Raw genomic sequence first — 19,575 nt, 5'->3', positions numbered from 1 at the left:
TGGGTACCACGGGGACGAGAAAGGTGTGGAGACACCTCCTTCCCACTCCAGGGAGCAGGAGCTGGGCACTGGCAGAACGGCTTCCCAAGGAAAGTTGGGGAAAAGCCGAATTTAGGGGTGGGGTGGCTTTCTCTGCCTGCAGCTTGCTTACCAAACACCTCGATCATCCCCTTAGTGTTCTCTTGCTTCTTTATCTTTTCTTGACTCTCCAGCTCAAACCCAGTTCTCCCTTCCCTTTTTGAACCTCCATCTGTACACCCTGACTCTATTTCTGCCCCCCCCATCTAATTACCTTTTGTAGCCTTTCCTCTGCTTCCACAAACTCTTCTTCCTCTTCCAAATTTCTTTTCTTCCTCTTCCCCACTTTACCAGTTTTTTTTTTTATTTCAAGCCACCATTGTCCAATCTATCCTCCCATCCTCCTTTCTTTCCATCCCCTACCACCTCTTCACCTCTCCCCTCCACTCCCTTAACATCTCCCTCCTCTCCATCCTTTCATTTATCCTCTTATGCACCATCCCATGGATAACTTCCCTCTCCAGAATGTCAACACCACCCCAGGGAGCTCCCCCTTGCCCCCAAATGCCACCATGCCCTGGCTGGGTCGGGATGAGGAGCTGGCCAAAGTGGAGATTGCTGTGCTTGCTACCATCCTGGTGCTGGCCACTGGGGGCAATGCAGTGGTGCTCTTGGCCCTGGGCTGGCCAGGCCGCAAGCATTCCCGGATGCACCTTTTTGTGATGCACCTAGCCCTGACTGACCTGTGTGTGGCACTCTTCCAAGTGTTGCCCCAACTGCTGTGGGACATCACCTACCGTTTCCAGGGGTCGGACCTCCTCTGCCGGGTGGTCAAGTACCTACAGGCCCTGAGCATGTTTGCCTCCACCTACATGCTGCTGGTCATGACGCTGGACCGCTACCTAGCTGTCTGCCACCCACTTCGGACCCTCCACCAGCCCAGCCGATCTGCCTACCCCCTCATTATTGCCACCTGGCTACTTGCCGCTGGCCTCAGCCTCCCCCAGGTCTTCATCTTCTCACTAAGGGAGGTGAGACAAGGTACTGGGGTGCTAGACTGCTGGGCTGACTTCCGCTTCTCCTGGGGACTTCAGGCCTATATCACATGGACAACACTAGCCATCTTTGTCCTTCCTGTGGTCGTACTCATAGCCTGTTACAGCCTCATCTGCTATGAGATCTGCAAAAACCTGAAGGGCAAGACTCAAGCTTGGGGAGTGGGAGGAAGAGGCCGAGGGGCTGTACAGGGAGGGGGTACCTCATTCCAGGCTCTAACTGGAGCCAACCGGGCCTTGTCATCTCGAGTCAGTAGCATCAGCACCATCTCCCGAGCAAAGATCCGAACTGTGAAGATGACCTTTGTCATTGTGTTGGCTTACATTGCCTGCTGGGCGCCTTTCTTCAGTGTCCAGATGTGGTCAGTGTGGGATGAGAATGCTCCTGATGAAGGCAAGTGGATATGTGTGTTGGGGGGAAGGTTGGAGGCTTGGATACCATGTCCCTCCCCTGGCCTTTCCTCAAAGGAAAAGCTTTCTTCCAAGGCAAAACCAATGGTGGGCCTCTCCGAGAAGCAACCAATGATTTACTACATGGTTTGAGAGAGAACCCACATTGTTTCTGCCATTCAAGAGTGGGTGTCAGGAAGGGAGTAGTTGTGGCCTGAGCCCGAAGGCGCTCTTTTATGTCACCCAGGAATCCTAGCTCTGTCCTAAGCTTTGTGGTCTGGGGGGAGGTAAGGAGTGGGAAAAGAGAGATTACCTGAGGGGAGTGCTGAGTGTTCAGACAAAATTATTCAAAAGCATTTCTGCTGCTGTGGAGAGAAGTGGGGGTACCTCATTCTGGGGGGTTGTGAACTCTGTGGATATTGGTGATTCTTGGTCAGATCTGGGTTAGATGAATAATGGTAATAATATCCAACATTTACATATCATAGTTAAGGTCTGCAAAGCCCCTTTCTCATATCTCACTGGCCGCTCACCAACTGTGAGAGAGGTACCATTTTCATTCCCATTTCACAGATGAGGATACACTCATACAGCTAGGAAGCGTCTGAGGAGGGAGTGGAACCCAGGCTTTTTTGACTCTGAGTTCCTTGTCCTATCTGTTACAGCTGAACTTTCATCCAATTTTGTGTCAGTACAGTACAATGCACATCCTTCTATATATACTTGTACGTACAGGATTCAACAGTTGTTCTCAAGAGGCCTTGGGAGAGGATCCTCCTGAAAGCCTTTCAAGGCCCCTTCTTGATCAGAATGGCAAAAACACTGGAGCTGATATTGACAGAGCACTTTAGCATTCACAAGCCATTTTCTGTATATGACCTCATTTTATCTTTTCTCATAACAGTCTTGTGAGGTAGGTCCTTATAGGCATTATCTCCATTTTTAAAGGTGAGGAAACTGGGGGTTGGAGAGATAGACTGAAGGATCATGTGATCACAGATCCAGACCTAGAAAGGACTTCAGAGGTCATCTAATCCAGCTCCATCATTTTATAGGTGAAGACGTTGAGATCAAGGGAGGTTAAGTGATTTTTTTTAAGTAGGTAGGTAGGTAGGTATGGGGAAAGAGGACAGGAGACTAGGACTGCCTTAAAGTTTCCTGACTATCAGACACAGGGCTGCCCAATTCCCATCAGCTTTTTAGGGAATGGATCAGCCTCTCCTTTCTTATATCTCTCCCTTAATATAATTTGGTCCAAAGCCAAATCCTACCTCTAAAGTAGACAATGCTTATATCTGGCAAATGGTGAGTTTGGCACTGCCCAGAAAAATTAGCAATTAATGGCACAGTGCATAGAGCACTGGGTTTGGAATCAGGAAGACTCATTTTCATGAATTCAAATTCGGCTTCAGAGAATTGCTAGCTGTGTGTCCCTGGGCAAGTCACTTAACCCTGTTTGCCTCAGTTTCCTCCCCTGTAAAATGAGCTGGAGAAGGACATGGCAAATGACTCCAGTATCTTTGCCAAGAAAATCCCAAATGGGGTCACAAAGAGTTGGACACAACTGACAATTGAACACCACCATCGCCATATAAAAATGCTATTTATTTGTACACACAAATATATATTATATATAAACTATATTCATATATAAAACTATAAATTTCTATATAAAAACTATATCTCTATATATTAACACATACATATAATACATGTATGTATATTATTAGTAACTCTACTACATTGTTAATATGAAATTATTTTATTTAACTTCACTTTATATTTCACTATAGTAGAAGAGCAGTGAACCTGGAGTCACAGGCCAGGTGTTCAAACCCCAGCCTTGCTACTTGGTTCCTCTATGACAATGGACAAGATGGTGTCCTCACTGGTAAAATGAAGGGTTTAGATTAGGTGACCTCTTCGGCCTCTGCCTGTTCTAACTCCATTCTTCTATGATCCCAGGGCAGGTTGTGAATCTAGACTTCAGCCTTTATTAGTTAGGGTAACCTCGGTTTCCTCATCTTTAAAATGGGGATAATAATACTTGCTCTTCATACACCATAGAGATGTTGCAAGGAAAGTGCTTTGTAAACCATAAAGCCACATACAGGGTGTTCCCCAAGTCTAAAGCCTACAGCTGCACTGAAACTTTGGGAACACCCTGTTTAAATGTGAATTGTTCAATTTTTGTTGTAGTCATTATTATTTGCTTGCACTGGCCCCCCAAAAAACAGTTTTGACTCCTCTTCCTCTAATGATGATGAGGATGGGGAGGAAGATAATTAATACCTCCTCCCTTGTGTCCTCAGCATATAGTATGCACTTAATGAATGCACTTAATGCCCAACTGACTTCAAGGTTTTCAAAGCATTTTACATATATTATCCCATTTCATTGTCACAAGTACCTTATAGGTAGTGATATTATCCCCATTTACAGATGAGGAAACAAGCTGAGAGTGATTAAGAGACTTGTTCAGCTAGTAAGCTGTAAGACAGGTAAGATTTGACCTCAGACCTCCCTGACTCCATGACCCCTCTCTGCCTCTGACTGACTTCCTGTGTTTCTCCTTTGGCAGACTCCACCAACGTGGCTTTCACCATCACCATGCTCCTGGGCAACCTCAGCAGCTGCTGTAACCCCTGGATCTACATGTGTTTTAGCAGCTACCTGCTGCCAGCCCCAATTCGTGACCTCTCCTGCTGCAGGCGGCCCCGAACCAGCTTGAAGAGACAGCTCTCCAATGGCAGCCTGTCCAGTCGTCGGACCACCTTCCTCAGCCGGCTCAGCCATGCCCCCCACCTCAGCCTCAGTGGGAGCCCCCAGACAGAAGAAAACCTAAAGGATTCCTGTGCACCCAATGAGGACGCCATCACTGAGACCAGAGCCCTCTAGGAGATCCCTGGAGATGCAGATAGTGTCTTTTGTTTTGGGGGGAGAGCCTTCTGTCCATCTGACTTAGTAGAAGTGGGAAGAGGGACAGGGAGTAATTTAGAGTGATACCTCTTGAAGGTGGAAGTACTGGCTGGGTCATCCTGGTCCTTAATGTAGGGACATTCCAGAAGCCAATGCCCTCCTAGGGTGCTTCAAACACATGTGCATTTCAGATGACCACATGTGACTGTGTCTCTTTGTTATAAGATGTCCAGCTCCTGCTGGCTCATGTGACCCGTCTTGGAAGCTTGAGATTCAGTCCTGTAGAGCAGAACCCCCCATCTCCTTCACTTCAAGAATCTCTGGCTTTACTGATATTGTTCCTTCCTCAGCAGATCACAAACCCACTTTAGCTTGATTAATAGTCTCTGAGAGGTGCTTTGACTTAAAAAAAAAAAATCATTGTCTTGCGGACAGTCTGAGGATATACTTCTCCAAACTTCATCTAGATCATAGATGTACAAATTATCACCAGGCCTGTATTCAAAGCCTTTCTACCCTGGTGTTAGGGGAGACCTCGAGCCTAGAGCTGAGCCCTTTTCAGGGCTGCTCATACAACTTTGGTGTCCATTACCCACTCTCACCTGTGGCTCCAAGGAGCTGTAGCATATTCAGTGGCTATACCCCAGTCAACCTTCTCAGCAGACAAGCCAAGTCAAGTTGAGGGTAACTGACAAGCCTCAAACACCTCAGTGATTTAGCTGGGGTACTGACCCCAAGCATGTGAAGTCGCCCCTTTGGAATAGGCAGATAAGAACAATTTGTTCCAATGGCTATGAAGGCAGCTGAAGCAGGCATTGTGGAGTGCTTGGAGCTTGGTTAGACATTGAAGATGCCAAGGTCATCTACTGCATCCTGGGCCACTGACAGTCATCTTGACCTTTGTCCTGTCACTGGACTTTGATGAATCTGGAAGAGAGAGTGAGACTGAGGACTCTGTGCAATTCTGCCTCCCTTAAATCCAGTTCATGCAGGAGTCAGAACATCACCCATGATGTCATTGATTGGTTCTCTTCAGAAACGAAGGACGAACAACAGCACCCCTGGGAGATGCTGCCAGAGTTGTGTGGATTTCACCCCAAATCGTTCAGAGGTACCAGTAGAGGAGGATGTTAACGGTGATGGGAGATCCCATTGTCTCAGATCTGAGGTTGGCATGACCAGAGATTAACCCAGGTCTCATATTTCCAGAGGAATGTCAAGCTCATCAGTGACCAAAGGACCAGAAACTATACTTATAAAACCAGAAAGTTATAGGATATTTTAGATCTGGAAGGGAACTTAGATGCCATAAAGTCCAAGGCCCTTCGTTTTACATATGAAGAAACTGAGTAACAGAGAGGCAGAAAGACTTGTTTGCAGTCACAGACCTAGTAAGTATCTAAGGTAGGATTTGCTGATTCCAAGCCAGCATTCCTAGCCACTATTCTATACTCTTAGGAGTGGGTAAAGTGAATCGAGAATCAGCTCATTATGAAGCACCAAGGGGCTTGCTTGAACCTTTGAGCAATAGGATTTAGAACTGAAAGGGGCATTAAAGACCACAGTCTAATGCTCTGATTTTGCAGTAGAACAAAATGAGACCCAGAGAGCATTACATTTGCCCAAGGTCACATGACCTGTGTGTAATTTGAACCCTACTGTCTCATATCCAAACTCAGTCTTCTTTTTATTCTACCTCACTGAGTTGGGGATGAGTCCCTCCTCAGAAGTAGGGGCAGGGACTGGAGTCACTCAGGGAAAAAAGATCATAGGGGAGGCAGCAGGTAGCACAGCGAGTAAGAGCACCGGCTTCAGTGTTGAGAAGACCTGGAGATCGAATCCCGGGCTCAGACACTTAGCACCCACCCAGAAACACCTGGCCATGTAACCTTGAGCAAGTTACTTAACCCCAATTGCTTTAAAAAAAAAAAGATCATGGGGGCCTGGGCCCTGATGGAGGGAGAATGAAGGGGTGGAAAGGGTCATATTGTGGCAAGAGCCTTGGCTTTGGAGCCAGGACACCTGAATACAAACCCCAATTCTGTTATTTAGAGCTATGCCTGTGCCACCATAGACAAAGCATTCACTTCTCTGGGACTCTTTTATAAAATGAGGTGGTTGGAGTAGTTGACCTCAAAGGCCCTTTCAATGAATTCCAAGTGGGGATTCAGAGAGCATTACTTACTCTAAATGCTTTGAGGAACTGTGAAGGGAAAGAAATGATGATGATTTAGCTTCAGGAGCTATGTCCCTGTTGAGGGGGGACTTCATAAACACAAGAGAGAATGAGAGGGGTTTCTTTAGCTTGAACCAAGGGAGCCTTGAGCTGAACCTTGCCTACTTGTCTTATGGTTGTACTTGATGGGGTCTAGGTCACTGAATCTTTTGGGTCTGCCCTGAGTGATCCCCTTAACCCTAAAGCAAGGGAGTCTAGATCTTAGCCCCAGAACCCTGGGCAACTATGAATCATCATGGTTCTTGAAGCAATCATGAAGGGGAAAAAAATAAGTCACTGTGAATTTACATTGATGTGATTAGAGATAGGTATGACCTTTCAAAGTTCAATAATGATAATACAAAGTAGAGATTCACTACAGTTCTTCAACTAGACTCCAATAGAGAAAAATGTTTTCATAGAACTCTGTATTGTTTGGGCAGTGAAATAAGGATACTTGGCCGATTCTGGCTCCTACGGTGATCAGACTGGCCACTCTTGCCTTAGAGCAGGGGTTCTTAATCTGGATCTTTCTGGTTGTCTAGTGAAGCCTTTGAACCTTTTCTTAGAATACCATTTTTAAATGTATAAGATCACATAGGATTACAAAGGAAACCACTTATATTGAACTATAGTTATCAGAATATATTTTTGAAGAAACCAAGTTCATGGAGAACTGATATCCCTTCACAGGCTGCTATGGAGGATGAGTCTCTGACCTTTCACAGCTGATGGCTGATGTGAATTTTATTAAAGGAGAATCATCCATTCTGCCTCTAAATAAAATTAGAAGCTCATGTCTCTTTGGACAGAATCCTCTCCCCCAAGCTCCCTCCCATCCGTTTCCAATAAGATTTTGATTAGAGATGGTATTGCTTTGTAAATAGAATTAGTGAGTTTACTGCCAGTTCCACCTCAGGCTTTATTTAAAAAAAAAAAGGCTGAATCCATTTTATGGGGTAGTGGAAAGATCCATGCATTTAGACATAGAAGACCTAGTAGTAGAAAGACTGGGAGATTGGTTGAATCACTCTCTGTTTCATTTTTCTTATCTCTAAAATGAAGGATTGTACTGGGTGACCTCTAAAGTCTCTCCCAACTCAGACATTATGTGACCCTATATGTGTGATCACCCCAGCCAGTTGTACCCAGGGACCTGCATCAGTTCTGTGGCTCCTATAATCTTGGTTTGTGACAGTTTCACATTTGCTCACTAATATGTAATCCCCTTCTCCTTCCAGTCATATTGGGTCTCTCATCTCTTGTCTCTGCCCATATTTAATTGGACCTTTGAGTACATTCCTTTTCATTCTTAGTGGTCAAGAAGCCCTAAATTGAATAACTGCAGGTAAGTGGGTCTCGTTCCCAGGAGGCATATTTTAATTGCTCTAGAATTAGAATGATGGAGCCTAGTATAATATAATTCAGCTATCTGAAAATCAGAGGCCCAGGACCAAGGAGTAGGAAATTGAAGACCCTACTGTCCACTGAAGCGTCCCTGGGCCACTATAGGGAATACATTTGGTATGAGACAATCAAGATTTTAGAATGGGGAAATACAGTAGAGGTCTCAGCAGATCACAAACCCACTTTAGCTTGATTGATAGTCTCTAAGAAGTGTTTTCATTTTAAAAAGGGTTATATTTGCCCCTGGCAGGCAGCATGAGGCCACAAAACTTCCTAGAGGAGCCTAACCTGAATAATTATGTATTTGGAAAATGTTAAATAAATAAATAAAAATACAATATAACAAGTTCAGTTGTTCTAGTCATGTCTGACCCTTCGTGACACCATTTGGGCTTTTCTTGGCAAAGATGCTGGGTTGGTCTGCCATTTTCTTCTCCAGCTCACTTTATGGGGGAGGAAACAGAGGCAAATAGGGTGAAGTAACTGACTTGCCATTTATAGCTAGCAAATGTCTAAGGCCAGATTTGAACTCAGGATGATGAATCTTCCTGATTCTAAGCCTACTGCTCAGTCCACTGTGCCACTTAGCTGGTTTATACAATATAGACAATGTTAACTTGTTTTCTTCTAAGTCAATATGATACCTCCAGGGATTTGTTTCTCTTTGAGTTTTAAACCCCTGATCTAGCTTGACTTCCCTTGCATTTTACCTGTAGCCTGTCCCAACTCCCACTCTGAGAGAAGAGTCTCAGAAGGGTCCCAGAGCAAGGTGGCATCTCACCCTCAGGACTCTGGGGGAGGTATCCCTGAGGGATAGAATGTGATTCTCTAAAGCCATTGGCCTGAGCCCCCAGGGCTATGTGTCATGCTAAGATTATTAGTTGATGATCATTTAGTCAGACAGCTCCAAGTGATGAGGGATGGCTCCTGAGAGGTTCAGCAGGAACTCTGATCCTGTCTAAGACCAGAAAGCGTGCGATTCAGTCTGGAAAGAATTCAGTAGGCCCAGGCTAACTTGGAGTCAGAGTTGTAAAAGTTTATTATACGCCTTACAGAGGGCAAGGATCCTTAGGGGACCTGCAAGTTTATTATTAGACTGTACATCGGGCAAAAGTCCTTTAGGGGGACCTGCAACCTCAAAGGGGTAGAATTAAGATTTATATGGAATCATCCATAGTAGAACCTGAGCCAATTATGCTAACTAGGTGATTAAGGGTGGAATTAGAGAAGAGTTAAGGTGGGGACAGTGTTTAAAGGAACATGTGATTTTAATGTAACTGTGCAGGCGTATGGCCCATGATTCACTGGGAAAAAGCCCAAGGGGGGGGGGCTACCTGGAGGTGTGGTTTTAGGCTTAAAACGTCACTACGTCAGCTAGCTGTCAAGGGCTGATGGAGAAGTGCCCAGTCTGCCACCCATCAGTGTCATGTTTGACAAGATTGATGTCTGGGAACCAAGGCTAAGGAGTTAACCCAGAGATAGGGTCCTGAAGGATTCATTGACTCTACATAACAATAGTTGCCTAAGCTGGAATGTTTATAGATACTTTTGTGAAGGATTCATAGGACTAGCTTGTTATTGTTCCAAGCTGAGATAGTTGTTGCTGGGCAGAGTTAATGCTCTGAAGCTAGGCAGAGTTCGGGTAGGGAGAAGGGGCAGAGCTAATGCTCTGAAGTTGGGGGGGGGGGCACGGTAGTGTGATTTTACAAACTGGTTTTACAGACTGATGTTACAAAGTTTTACAAATTGATGTTACAAACATAGATCCCAAGCACCCCATCATTACTGATGTTACAAATTGGTATTACAAATTGATTTTACAAACATAGATCCCAAGCACCCCATCACAAGCAGCTTTTAGAATGGGGTATTTTTTATAAAAAAAAAAAGGTATAAAACATCCCCCCCCAAAGTCTGTGACAGACACTCCCATAAAAACATATAACATCCAGGGGAAAGTGGGCTCAAGCTTAGGGAGTGCATATGACAAAAGGGTAATTCACAACCCTGTTTGCAGGAAGAAGTTTCCCATAGACGTGTTTTATTTATTTATTTATTTTTGGCTTCTTTGTGGAGCTCTACATTTAAGTACTACTGCCCCACTCCCACCCCTTTTATGACCAGAATGTGTATTCTGTGAAGGAAACCTAAGCTGGAATTAAATCTCTCCTTTCCCTGAAAGAAATTCCTCTAAGGAGTTTAGCTAAATGCCTTTCATTTGAAAGAGTAAATGAGGCAAACCCTTTCCAGTAAACTGAAATTTCCCTCTACCACAAAGACGCCAGTGGAGGTAGTTAAGCAGAAGGCCCAACCTCTGCCTAAATGTGAGATACTTTTCTAACTAGGAAACCCAGAGCAATTGTGATTGAACTGATAAACTTTTTTTTCTTATAAAGTTCCTATAAGCAGGGAACCCTGTAGACCTTAGGACTCATTATATTGCTCCTGGGCTTAAATAGTGTCACAGGGGTTGCATTCAGATGAGGAAACTGAGGTGTAGGAAAGTGTAGTGACTGGCCCAGCTGCACAGATAGGTAACAAGAAGCTGTCAAAAGCTTTCCCCAGGAGACGCCAAGAAAGTGAACCTTCCTCCTGTCTTTGCATTGTGTATGTGGAACATCGAATATTCTGTCAGACATTGCTGATGTTTTCCTGAACTGTTTTCTCTCTCTCGTTCTTTGCTGTAAGAATATATAGTTGGATGAGTAGGGAAGGGAGGAGGGATGGCTTAGGAGATGAAGGTAATGTAAAAACAAAAAAGTATCAATAAATTTTTAAAAGAGAAAATAGAAAGACAAAAGGAGCAGGGTCAAGATTCTAACCCAGATGCTTTGATTCCAAACCCAGGACTCTTCCCATGACAGCATGATTGTTGAGGAGGATTCCTCTGTCAGGATCTGTTGGAAACCTAACTCGGGTGCAGAGTTCCATGGAGCCTGTTGGGTAAAGAGGAACAGAGGAAGTCCTAGAATTAGCATGGCTCCTCATTGGAGTTATGAAAGGGTAGTGTTGTGTTATTGAAAGAACACCAGATTCGGAGTCAGATAGTGTGGCTTCACATAACATTGTGCTATACCTGTATGGGGGTAGAGAGGCAGAATATCTTTCCCTCTCTTGGCCTCAGTTTCTTCATCTGTCAAATGAGGGTTTTGCTAGACAAGGATGTTGAAGAACTGGAGATGTTTATTTAGCCTTGGCAGGGTGAGGGTTAAGAAAGAGGGGATGGGGTTAAGAAAAAGAAATATTCAAAAAAAGAAAACCAAGTTATCCAAATAAAAAAGGAAAAAGGAGAATTCACAGCAGATGAGGAAATTGTTAGAAGCAATTTCACCCAATTATATGCCAACAAAACAGTTATAGTCAGTGGATGACTACTTAAAGAAATGGAAAATATCCTGATCAACAAAATAAGAAATAGAAAATTTGAATTGGATCTGAGGGCATCAGCTAGCTATGAGTAGTGGTTATATTGAGTCTGGGGGCAGCTTTATTAGGATTCCATCAAACCTGATTTCAGAAAAGGAAACCAATAAGCCATAAATTAACTCCCAAAGGGGGTGTGTGTGAGACAGAGACAGAGACAGAGAGAGAGACAGAAACAGAGACAGAGAGACAGAGGGATTGAGAGAGAGAGAGAGAGAGAGAGAGACAAACCCAGGCCTGGATGGACTTACAGGTGAATTCTATTTACAATAAAGAGGTCTGAAGTTTCATGTATGGTTCTAGCTTTCTGTCTTACTGTTGTATATGAAAATGCCCATTAAAAAAAAATAAAGTGAATTCTATGAAACATTCAGAAACCAATTTACTCTCATGTTACCTAAACCAATTGCCTTCCCCTTCTAAGGCACCCTCCGTTTTTCTCTGCATATGTGCTGTATGTACCCATTTAATATCTGCGTGTTTCCTCGATTATTAGAACGTAAGCACCTTGAGGATAGGACTGTTTCTGCCTCTCTTTGTATCCTCTGTTCATAGTACAGTGCTTGGCACATAGAGATTAATTAATAAATGCTTGTTGATTTGATTACTTGATTCATTTTCAAAAACAGGGGCAGAAGGCATTGTCCTTCTTTAAGACCATAAGGTCCTGATGGCCAACCAAGGAGAGAGAAAAGGAAGCAGTTCTGTCTTTAAATGTTTAAAGGGTTGGAGCACAGGAGAGATGCAGGGCCTAGATTTGGTTTGCTTGACCTTAGAGGCCAGGATTAGCAACAATGGGTACAAGATGTGGAGAGACAGCTTTAGTCTTGATGTAAAGAACAGCTCTTCAAATAATTCGAGCATTTCCAAAGTGGAACAGGATGCCTAGGGGGTTAGTAAGTCCTTCACCAAAAGTCTTCCTCGATGACCTCCAGATGAGTCCTTGTTGGGGATAGAATTGAGGGAGTTCCTTATGGTGCATAGATTGGACCAAATGACTTCTGAGGTCCCTTCCAACTTTGGGGATTTACAGATGCTATCATTGGATGATATTCCAGTTCTGTAACTTATAATGGGTTATTTCTGTGGCCCCCATTGTCCCTTTTCTCTACTATTTTACCTCTGATCTATGGGTGGCCTTCCTCTTTCTCCCCATCCTCTATCAAAGTTTACAAAGGTCCACCTCTAAGTCATGTGCACCATAGTGTGAATTTAAATAAGTGTATTACAGCTCCCAGGAATATTTGCATTTTAACCCTAACCTCTCTGCAGAGAGAAGATTCTGTCCCTGATTAATCCTGCTTAATCCATTTAGAGGAATTTTAGGCATTACCTTACAGTTATGGAAGATTTTTGCTGGGGAGAAGATGGGCAGGCAGAGAAGGCTTCATCTTCCCTCCTATCCAACCTCCTACCCCACCCCCAAATCATACTCTAATAACCAAGTGGGAAACTAGCCTGACCTTAAAAAAAAATGCAGAAATAGCATGAGTGGCAACATGGGATAGAGGTTCTGAGAGGTTAGAGCATGTTTACTTTAGATGTTTCATTCATCCTCCTTCCAACCCACTCCATGGTCCTGATCTGTATCTGGTCACTGGACCTAGATGGCTCCAGAGAAGAGAGTGAGGCTGGTGACTTTGCACAGCCCTGCCTCACTTAAATCCAACTCACTTGCAAGTGAAGGCATCAACTCTCTGACGTCATGGTTGTCTTTGAGAATGAAGGACAAACAACAAAGGAGTTAACTTTGGAGCTGGGAGTTCTGCCTGCAGTCACCAGATGGCGGCATAGTTCTGAAAGTCTTAGCATTTATGAACTGGTCAATGGTTGCTCCTTTGGGATTCTCCCACTCCCCATCATTCGGCCACCTCCACAGCCAGTAATAATCCAGAAGTCATAACAGGTGCTAGCTACTTCAAAGGGTTATTTTGAGGAAAGCTCATTTTTCAGAATAGAGTGTATCTATTACACTGCATACCCAATTTACTCGTTTTATAGAGAAAACTGAGGCTGAGACGAAGTGTTTTACCCAGGGCCCAAGGCAGAATTTGAATTTAGGCCTTTTTGATTCCAAGCCAGGGACCCTATCCACTGTACCATCTGCCTACCCATTTACTAATTGGCCATTTAGGGTTCTAGCCCTATTAATTAATTAATTAATCAATAATCAATGTTTATTCATTATTAATATTCATGCTTAATTAATAAACTATTAGCTATTTGTCAATTGATAAATAATGTTAATTGATTTATAAAATTTTGAAATTTACTAACTAGATTTGTTAATAAAACATTAATGTTTATTCATTATTAAATCATTAGTATTTACCAATTAATAAAGTGCCATGATTTGTTCATTGTTAATATTTTTAGTTAAGAAGTGATTCATTAATAGCTCTAGGTCTTTATTAATTCTGTATCCTCAGGAAAGTCATTTCAATTCTTCCTAATATAATACTCATTGTAGACATTTTGAGAAAACTGAGTTCTCAGAGAGGAGCTTAATTATTGTTAATAATAGGTAAAGCATTTATGTACATCTTGTTCCCATTTTAAAGAAAAAGAAACTGAGGCCCAGTGAGATTGGGACTTGCCCCTGGTCAGAGGCATGGCTAGTAAGAGACAAAGGCAGGATTCAAACCTGGATCTCTCCTGACTCCAATTCCAGGGTTTTCCCAGGGCATCCCACTGCTTCACTCAGGTCAGCTTTCCAGCCACTTTGCCAATTGTTTCAAATCCTTTCCTAGTCCATTCCAAAGTCTCATTAGCCCATTCTCCCTAGAAGACTCACCCTTCATTCACCTACCTTCTACTCATCAGGGATATTAGGCAAATCATTTTATGTCAGATATTCTCAAGTCTCTATGACATATATGGGGACCATACATTTTGTGAGTTATCCCCAGAGCTCTAATTTTTGGTTGACTTCTTTTTAAAATCATTAATGATTATTAAAGCAAAAATTACAAATGTGCAAAATCCTCACAAAAAGATTACAGCAACTTTCCCCCCAACCTCCTCCTCCCAGGCCATGCACTATGATCTAGTTGGAGCCATCTCAAGGATTCAACAATTAACACAGGTAAACAATTACCACAATCATATTAAAAAGAAAAACATCCAAAGCCATGTGACTATATCAATAGATGTGGGAAAAAAGCCTCTGACAAAACACAACACATGCCTATGCGGAAAATCCTATAATGCATAAAGAATAATAATAATAACAGCTACCATTTATATATCCCCTACTATGTGTCAGGCGCTGTGCTAAGCATTTTACAGATAATATCTGTTTGATCCTTGCAGCAACCCTGGGATGCAGGTGCTATTGTTACCTCCATTTTGCAGATGAAGAAACTGAAGGAGACAGACACTGTTACTTGACCCGGGATCACACATCTAGTAAATGTCTGAGGCCATTTTTCAACTTAGCTTTTCCTGACTCCCGGACCAACACTCTATACACTATTCCACCTAGTACTGTAGAGACAGATTTTTAAAAATATATGATGAAGCACTTATGTAGCATCAAAAACATTATATATTTATTTTATTTTTATTTTGAACTTAGCAAACAAAAATAAAACAAGTACTTTCATTATATGTGTGTATGTATAGATATATATACATACACACATATATGTATATTAGAATAGAAAGATTGGACATAGAACTACAAATCTCTATTCTGCAGAGCTCATTTTTTTTTCAACATACAATAAATTCAACCTGCAGTTTTCAAAACTGTCCTGCTTGTCTGTGTTCATTTCTGGCCTTTCTTTTGCTCCTTTTTTTTTTTTTTTTGCATTTAAGGAAAAAAGCCTCAATGGCCCTCTCTTATTTTCTTTCCTTTGTCTTTATCTCTCTCTTTTTTCTCAGCTTGACTTGACAAACAGGATTATTGAGTAGCATAGCTATCTCTGAATGCATTATATCCCCTTAGCAGAGCTTAGGCTTGCTAAGGACCATAAAATCCCAGCACCCAGTTTGGTTTTCTGTATATAGTAGGCCCTTAATAAATGCTCCTTGAAATGAATAGAATGGATTCTAACACCTTTAATAAAATGTTCAATGTCAGCATCTTAACAATTCTACCTGGCCTCTAACCTGAATCTTTTGTGCTCTAAGTTGTTTCTTTGTGTTTATTAGTGAAAGCAACCCCTTCCAAATCAAATCCAAGAATTTGTAGAGAAGGGAGCCCCACTTGGTTGTCAGAATTCACATCGCCACTTCTGTGTATTCCACTGGCTCAGGGAAGGAGCAATTGAAATCCCAGGCATTACTCATATGCTTCTTGGGGTCCACATTGACATAATCACCAGCTGCCTTTATGTTCTCATAGTCCTCAGGAGACAAAATCTTTCTGGAAACAGTGGCTGGAAAGACCAGGGTGCTGTAATTCATGTCCTTGGGTGCCTAGGAACACCAAAGAGAAAGCAGAAGATCAGGAGCTGAAATCCACTGTGGATCGGGTGGATGGGTAGACTATAGCACAAAATGTTTACCTCTTGTATATTCAGGGTAGGGGCAATGGGATAATTATTTAGAGAAAAAAGATGCTGAAACCCACATCACAGTTCCACAAACAGGGATTAGGAATGCAGTACCTTAGTGACCTGGCAAATCTGCATAAAAATTTTTGTCCCTCCCTTTGTACCAGGGAAGAAGTATGCATTTTTCTTTTTCTTTTATTTGGTATTTACAGTGCCTTGTTTTCAAATTTGGGTTAAGTATTTGGTCATAGGCTCTGTGCCTTCTGCTGGCCTTTGCATGTTGTTTGTAGCTTCCACAAAACTGCCCCCCCCAATTCCCATTTAATTTCTTATGCTGACCCACAATATATGGAACTTCAATGGGGAAAGTTGCAATGTGGAAGGGAAAGCTGACTTCATTTGAGTGGTGTGTGGTGTGTGGGCAGGGTTGGACGGCGATGGTGGTTCACCAAGTGGGTGGGGAGAAGCCCAGGGACTCATCTCCCTAGGGTACCAGCATTACAGGCCTGACTATACCCAAGAGAGTAGGACTGAGGGCTCTTCATTGGCATATTCATTTTGGTAGTCAGCTCAGACCTCATTTTGTCTCCTATCTCTTTCTGTTCAAACCTGGAGGAGGAAATCAGACCACTCATATCTAACAGGAAGTTGGATGATTTACTATCTTTTCTGTCCTGCCCTCTGCTCCTACTTCCTTGGCCATTTCTTCCTGAGATATCTGTTTCCCATGCCAACTCCCTATAGCCTGGAGTACTCTGCCCACCCCACCGGGGCTCACTTCTCCAATAGTTGCTTTGGCCCCTGGAAGGCCTTCTTACCTTGCTGGTGGAAACAGGAGGACAGCTTTCTGAACTATCAGAGCTGTCTGAGGAGGAATCGCTGTCACTGCCACTGTCATCTGGGGGAGAGAATGTCGTAGAATTAGAGCACATTAGAATTAGATGAGGGCTTAGAGGTTACCTGGGCCAACGCCCTTAGTTTACAGAGGACTCCATAAACCATTCTTCTTCCAGGGGAAACAGTCAATCAATGCATATCGATTAAACGCTTCCTATGTCCCAAGTCCTGGCAATACAATGAAAGGCAAAAACATGGTCAAAATGAGAGGGAATGGAGGGTGGTGACTTGGAAACAATGACAGTGAAGGACAGAGGATGAATTAGATAAAGACATAAAGAGACAAGGTCACAGAGACAGAGAGAACAAGAGGGAGAATGACAACAGAGAAAGGTAGAGAACAGAGGGAGAAAGCATCGTTAGAGGACAACACATCAAGTCGGATGCTGGATTTAAAATTGGGATCCCATTTGGGACTAGAGACCATCTAGTCTAGTCTCCTCCATTAAGAGAGGGGGAAACTGAGGCACAGAGGGGAAGTGATCAGCCCAAGGTCACATAAGAAATAGTAAGACAAGGATTCAAACTCAATATCTCAGAGTCTGGTCACGGATATCCCCTTCTGTCTTAAGAAAACCAAAAGTTCCAATTATTTATCCATTGGGCTATGGCTGATTGTCTCCTCCCAAAAGGCTGATTGAATCCTATAGGCATAAAAATAATCATAATCATAATAGCTCATATTAAGGGTTTTTTTGTTTGTTGTCAGGGGAAGGGGAGGATTGGTTTTTTGAGGGGATTTTTGGTGGAGGCAATAGGAGTTAAGTGACTTGCCCAGGGTCACACAGCTAGTAAAAGTCTGAAGTCAAATTTGAACTCAGGTCTTCCTGACTCCAGGCCTAGTTCTCTATGCATTATGGTACCATATAGTTGCCTCTCTTTAAGGTTCACAAATGGGGGAATGATGGTAAATATTTAACAACTAACTGGAGGAAAAAATGTACCTACTACACAATTTGAAATTTAATATACATATTAGAATTTTTCCATCACTTTCTTAAATCTAGACAATGGACAAAATGATAAATAAGTCCTGATTTCCACATGTGATTTCCTAGGTATAAAGGCTCACACTAAAAATTTAACAATCAGCTCAAGCTTGCTCTGGCAGATGTCTGACACAGAGGACTTTATTTGCAAAACTGAAAAGTTGGCAAGCAACTATGATTAACCTAATTTCCTAGATAGAAAAACTAAGGCTTAGAAAAGTGAAATGAGGGGCGGCCAGGTAGCACAGAGAGTAAGAGCACTGGCTCCAGTGTTGAGAAGACCTGGAGATGAATCCTGGGCTCAGACACTTAGCACCCACCCAGAAACACCTGGCCGTGTAACCTTGAGCAAGTTACTTAACCTCAATTGCTTAGGGGCGGCCAGGTGGCTCAGCGAATAAGAGCACCAGCTCCAGTGTCGGGATGACCTGGATCAAATCCAGGCTCAGATACTCAGCACCACACCCAGAAATAATAACTGGCCATGTAACCTTGAGCAAGTTACTTAACCCCGATTGCTTAAAAAAAAAAAAAGTGAAATGATTTGTCTAGGGCCACAATATGAGTTATGGGGTTAGGAATGGAACCCAACCAAATTTTCTTACTTTGAGTTTGCTGTTCTTTTTGCTATGACAAATTGCTTCTTTTCCAAGAGTATCAATGTGACAGGAGAAGATGATCAGGCAGAAGGTTCAGGAATGCCGGGCAAAGGGTATTAAACCAGGAAGAAGACTGCAAGGGAACAGCCTTTTAAGGAGGCAGCCTGGTGTATAGAAAGAGTTGAGTCTGGCTGGACACTGATTCGCTCTGTGACCTTGGATAAATCACTTCCCATCTCCATCCAAACTCCAGTTCCTTACCTCAGTCCCTCGTGTCTCTGCTTCACAAGAGTATATAAGGAAATTGCTTTGTAAGTCTTTAAGAAATATCGAAACATGAATCAGTTCTATTTTGTCCTATTCCTGCAGATTACTGACAAATATTTAGATGTTCCTTGACTTTGGAAAGCTGGAGGAGATAACACGTGAAGAGGTCTGGCTCTAGAGTCCAAGGGTCTGGCAACAAGCATTTATTAAGTGTCTACTGTGTACTAAGTGCTTGGGATTTTTAAAAAGGCAAAAAACAGTCCCTACTCTCAAGGAGTTCACAGTCTAAGCAGGGAGACAACAGGCAAACAGCTATGTGTGAACAAGATAAGTACAGGCTAAGTTGGAGATAATATTAGAGGGAATACAGTAAGATTAGGGAGGACTGGGAAAGGCTTCTTGTAGAAGGTAAGATTTCAGCCAATGCTTGAAGGAAACCAGAGACGTTTGGAGAGGGAGATGAGGAGAGAGGGAGAGAGACAGAGACAGAGACAGAGAGAGAGACACAGAGAGAGACAGAGACACAGAGAGACAGACAGAGACACAGAAAGACAGACAGAGACAGAGATGAGAAAGGGAGAGAGAGAGAGACAGAAAGAGAGAGAGATGAGGAGAGAGGGAGAGACTAGAAGAAAGGGAGAGAGAGACGAGGAGAGAAGGAGGGAGAGAGAAAGATGAGGAGAGAGGGAGAGAGATGAGGAGGGGGGAGAGATGAGGAGAGGAGGGAGAGAGAGAGAGAGGTGAGGAGAGAGGGAGAGAGATGAGGAGAAAGGAAGAGAGAGATGAGAAGGAGGGAGAGAGAGATGAGGAAAGAGGGAGAGAGAGACGAGGAGAGGAGGAGAAGAGAGAGAGAGAGAGAGAGAGAAAGAGAGAGAGAGAGAGAGAGAGAGAGAGAGA

The 19,575-nt window shown here is 43.1% G+C and overlaps 2 protein-coding genes across 4 annotated transcripts in view; one reads left to right on the top strand and one right to left on the bottom strand.

The window, feature by feature from the left end:
• The first annotated feature begins 257 nt into the window (after nucleotides 1–257).
• On the top strand, nucleotides 258–4,643 carry AVPR1B (arginine vasopressin receptor 1B). Its single transcript, XM_069074350.1, has 2 exons — nucleotides 258–1,467; nucleotides 4,045–4,643. The coding sequence occupies exons 1-2, from the start codon at nucleotides 510–512 to the stop codon at nucleotides 4,359–4,361; spliced, it is 1,275 nt and encodes a 424-aa protein (XP_068930451.1). The 5' UTR covers nucleotides 258–509; the 3' UTR covers nucleotides 4,362–4,643.
• A 10,331-nt stretch (nucleotides 4,644–14,974) lies between these two features.
• The window catches only part of RHEX (regulator of hemoglobinization and erythroid cell expansion), a 28,425-nt gene continuing 23,824 nt past the window's right edge, over nucleotides 14,975–19,575 (bottom strand). For all 3 annotated transcript variants that reach the window (XM_069074348.1, XM_069074349.1, XM_069074347.1), the window contains exons 5-6: nucleotides 16,745–16,824; nucleotides 14,975–15,849 (exon numbers count right to left, since the gene is read on the bottom strand). In XM_069074348.1, the coding sequence (XP_068930449.1) occupies nucleotides 15,652–15,849; nucleotides 16,745–16,824 (278 nt within the window). In that variant the 3' untranslated portion in view covers nucleotides 14,975–15,651. The remainder of the gene's footprint in view (nucleotides 15,850–16,744; nucleotides 16,825–19,575) is intronic.

The sequence above is a fragment of the Petaurus breviceps genome, unplaced genomic scaffold, assembly GCF_028583685.1.
Source record: "Petaurus breviceps papuanus isolate PSGF00001 unplaced genomic scaffold, PetGlider_PUasm1.0 90895, whole genome shotgun sequence".
Lineage (NCBI taxonomy): Eukaryota > Metazoa > Chordata > Mammalia > Diprotodontia > Petauridae > Petaurus > Petaurus breviceps.
This window is presented reverse-complemented; position numbering and strand designations above follow the sequence as displayed.

What these genes read in the sequence shown, in the direction of transcription:
- AVPR1B (XM_069074350.1), top strand. Translation starts at nt 510, where the DNA reads ATGCACCATCCCATGGATAACTTCCCTCTCCAGAATGTCAACACCACC. An exon ending in TGAGAATGCTCCTGATGAAG is followed by an intron (nt 1,468 to 4,044) that starts GCAAGTGGATAT and finishes CTCCTTTGGCAG; the next exon opens with ACTCCACCAACGTGGCTTTC.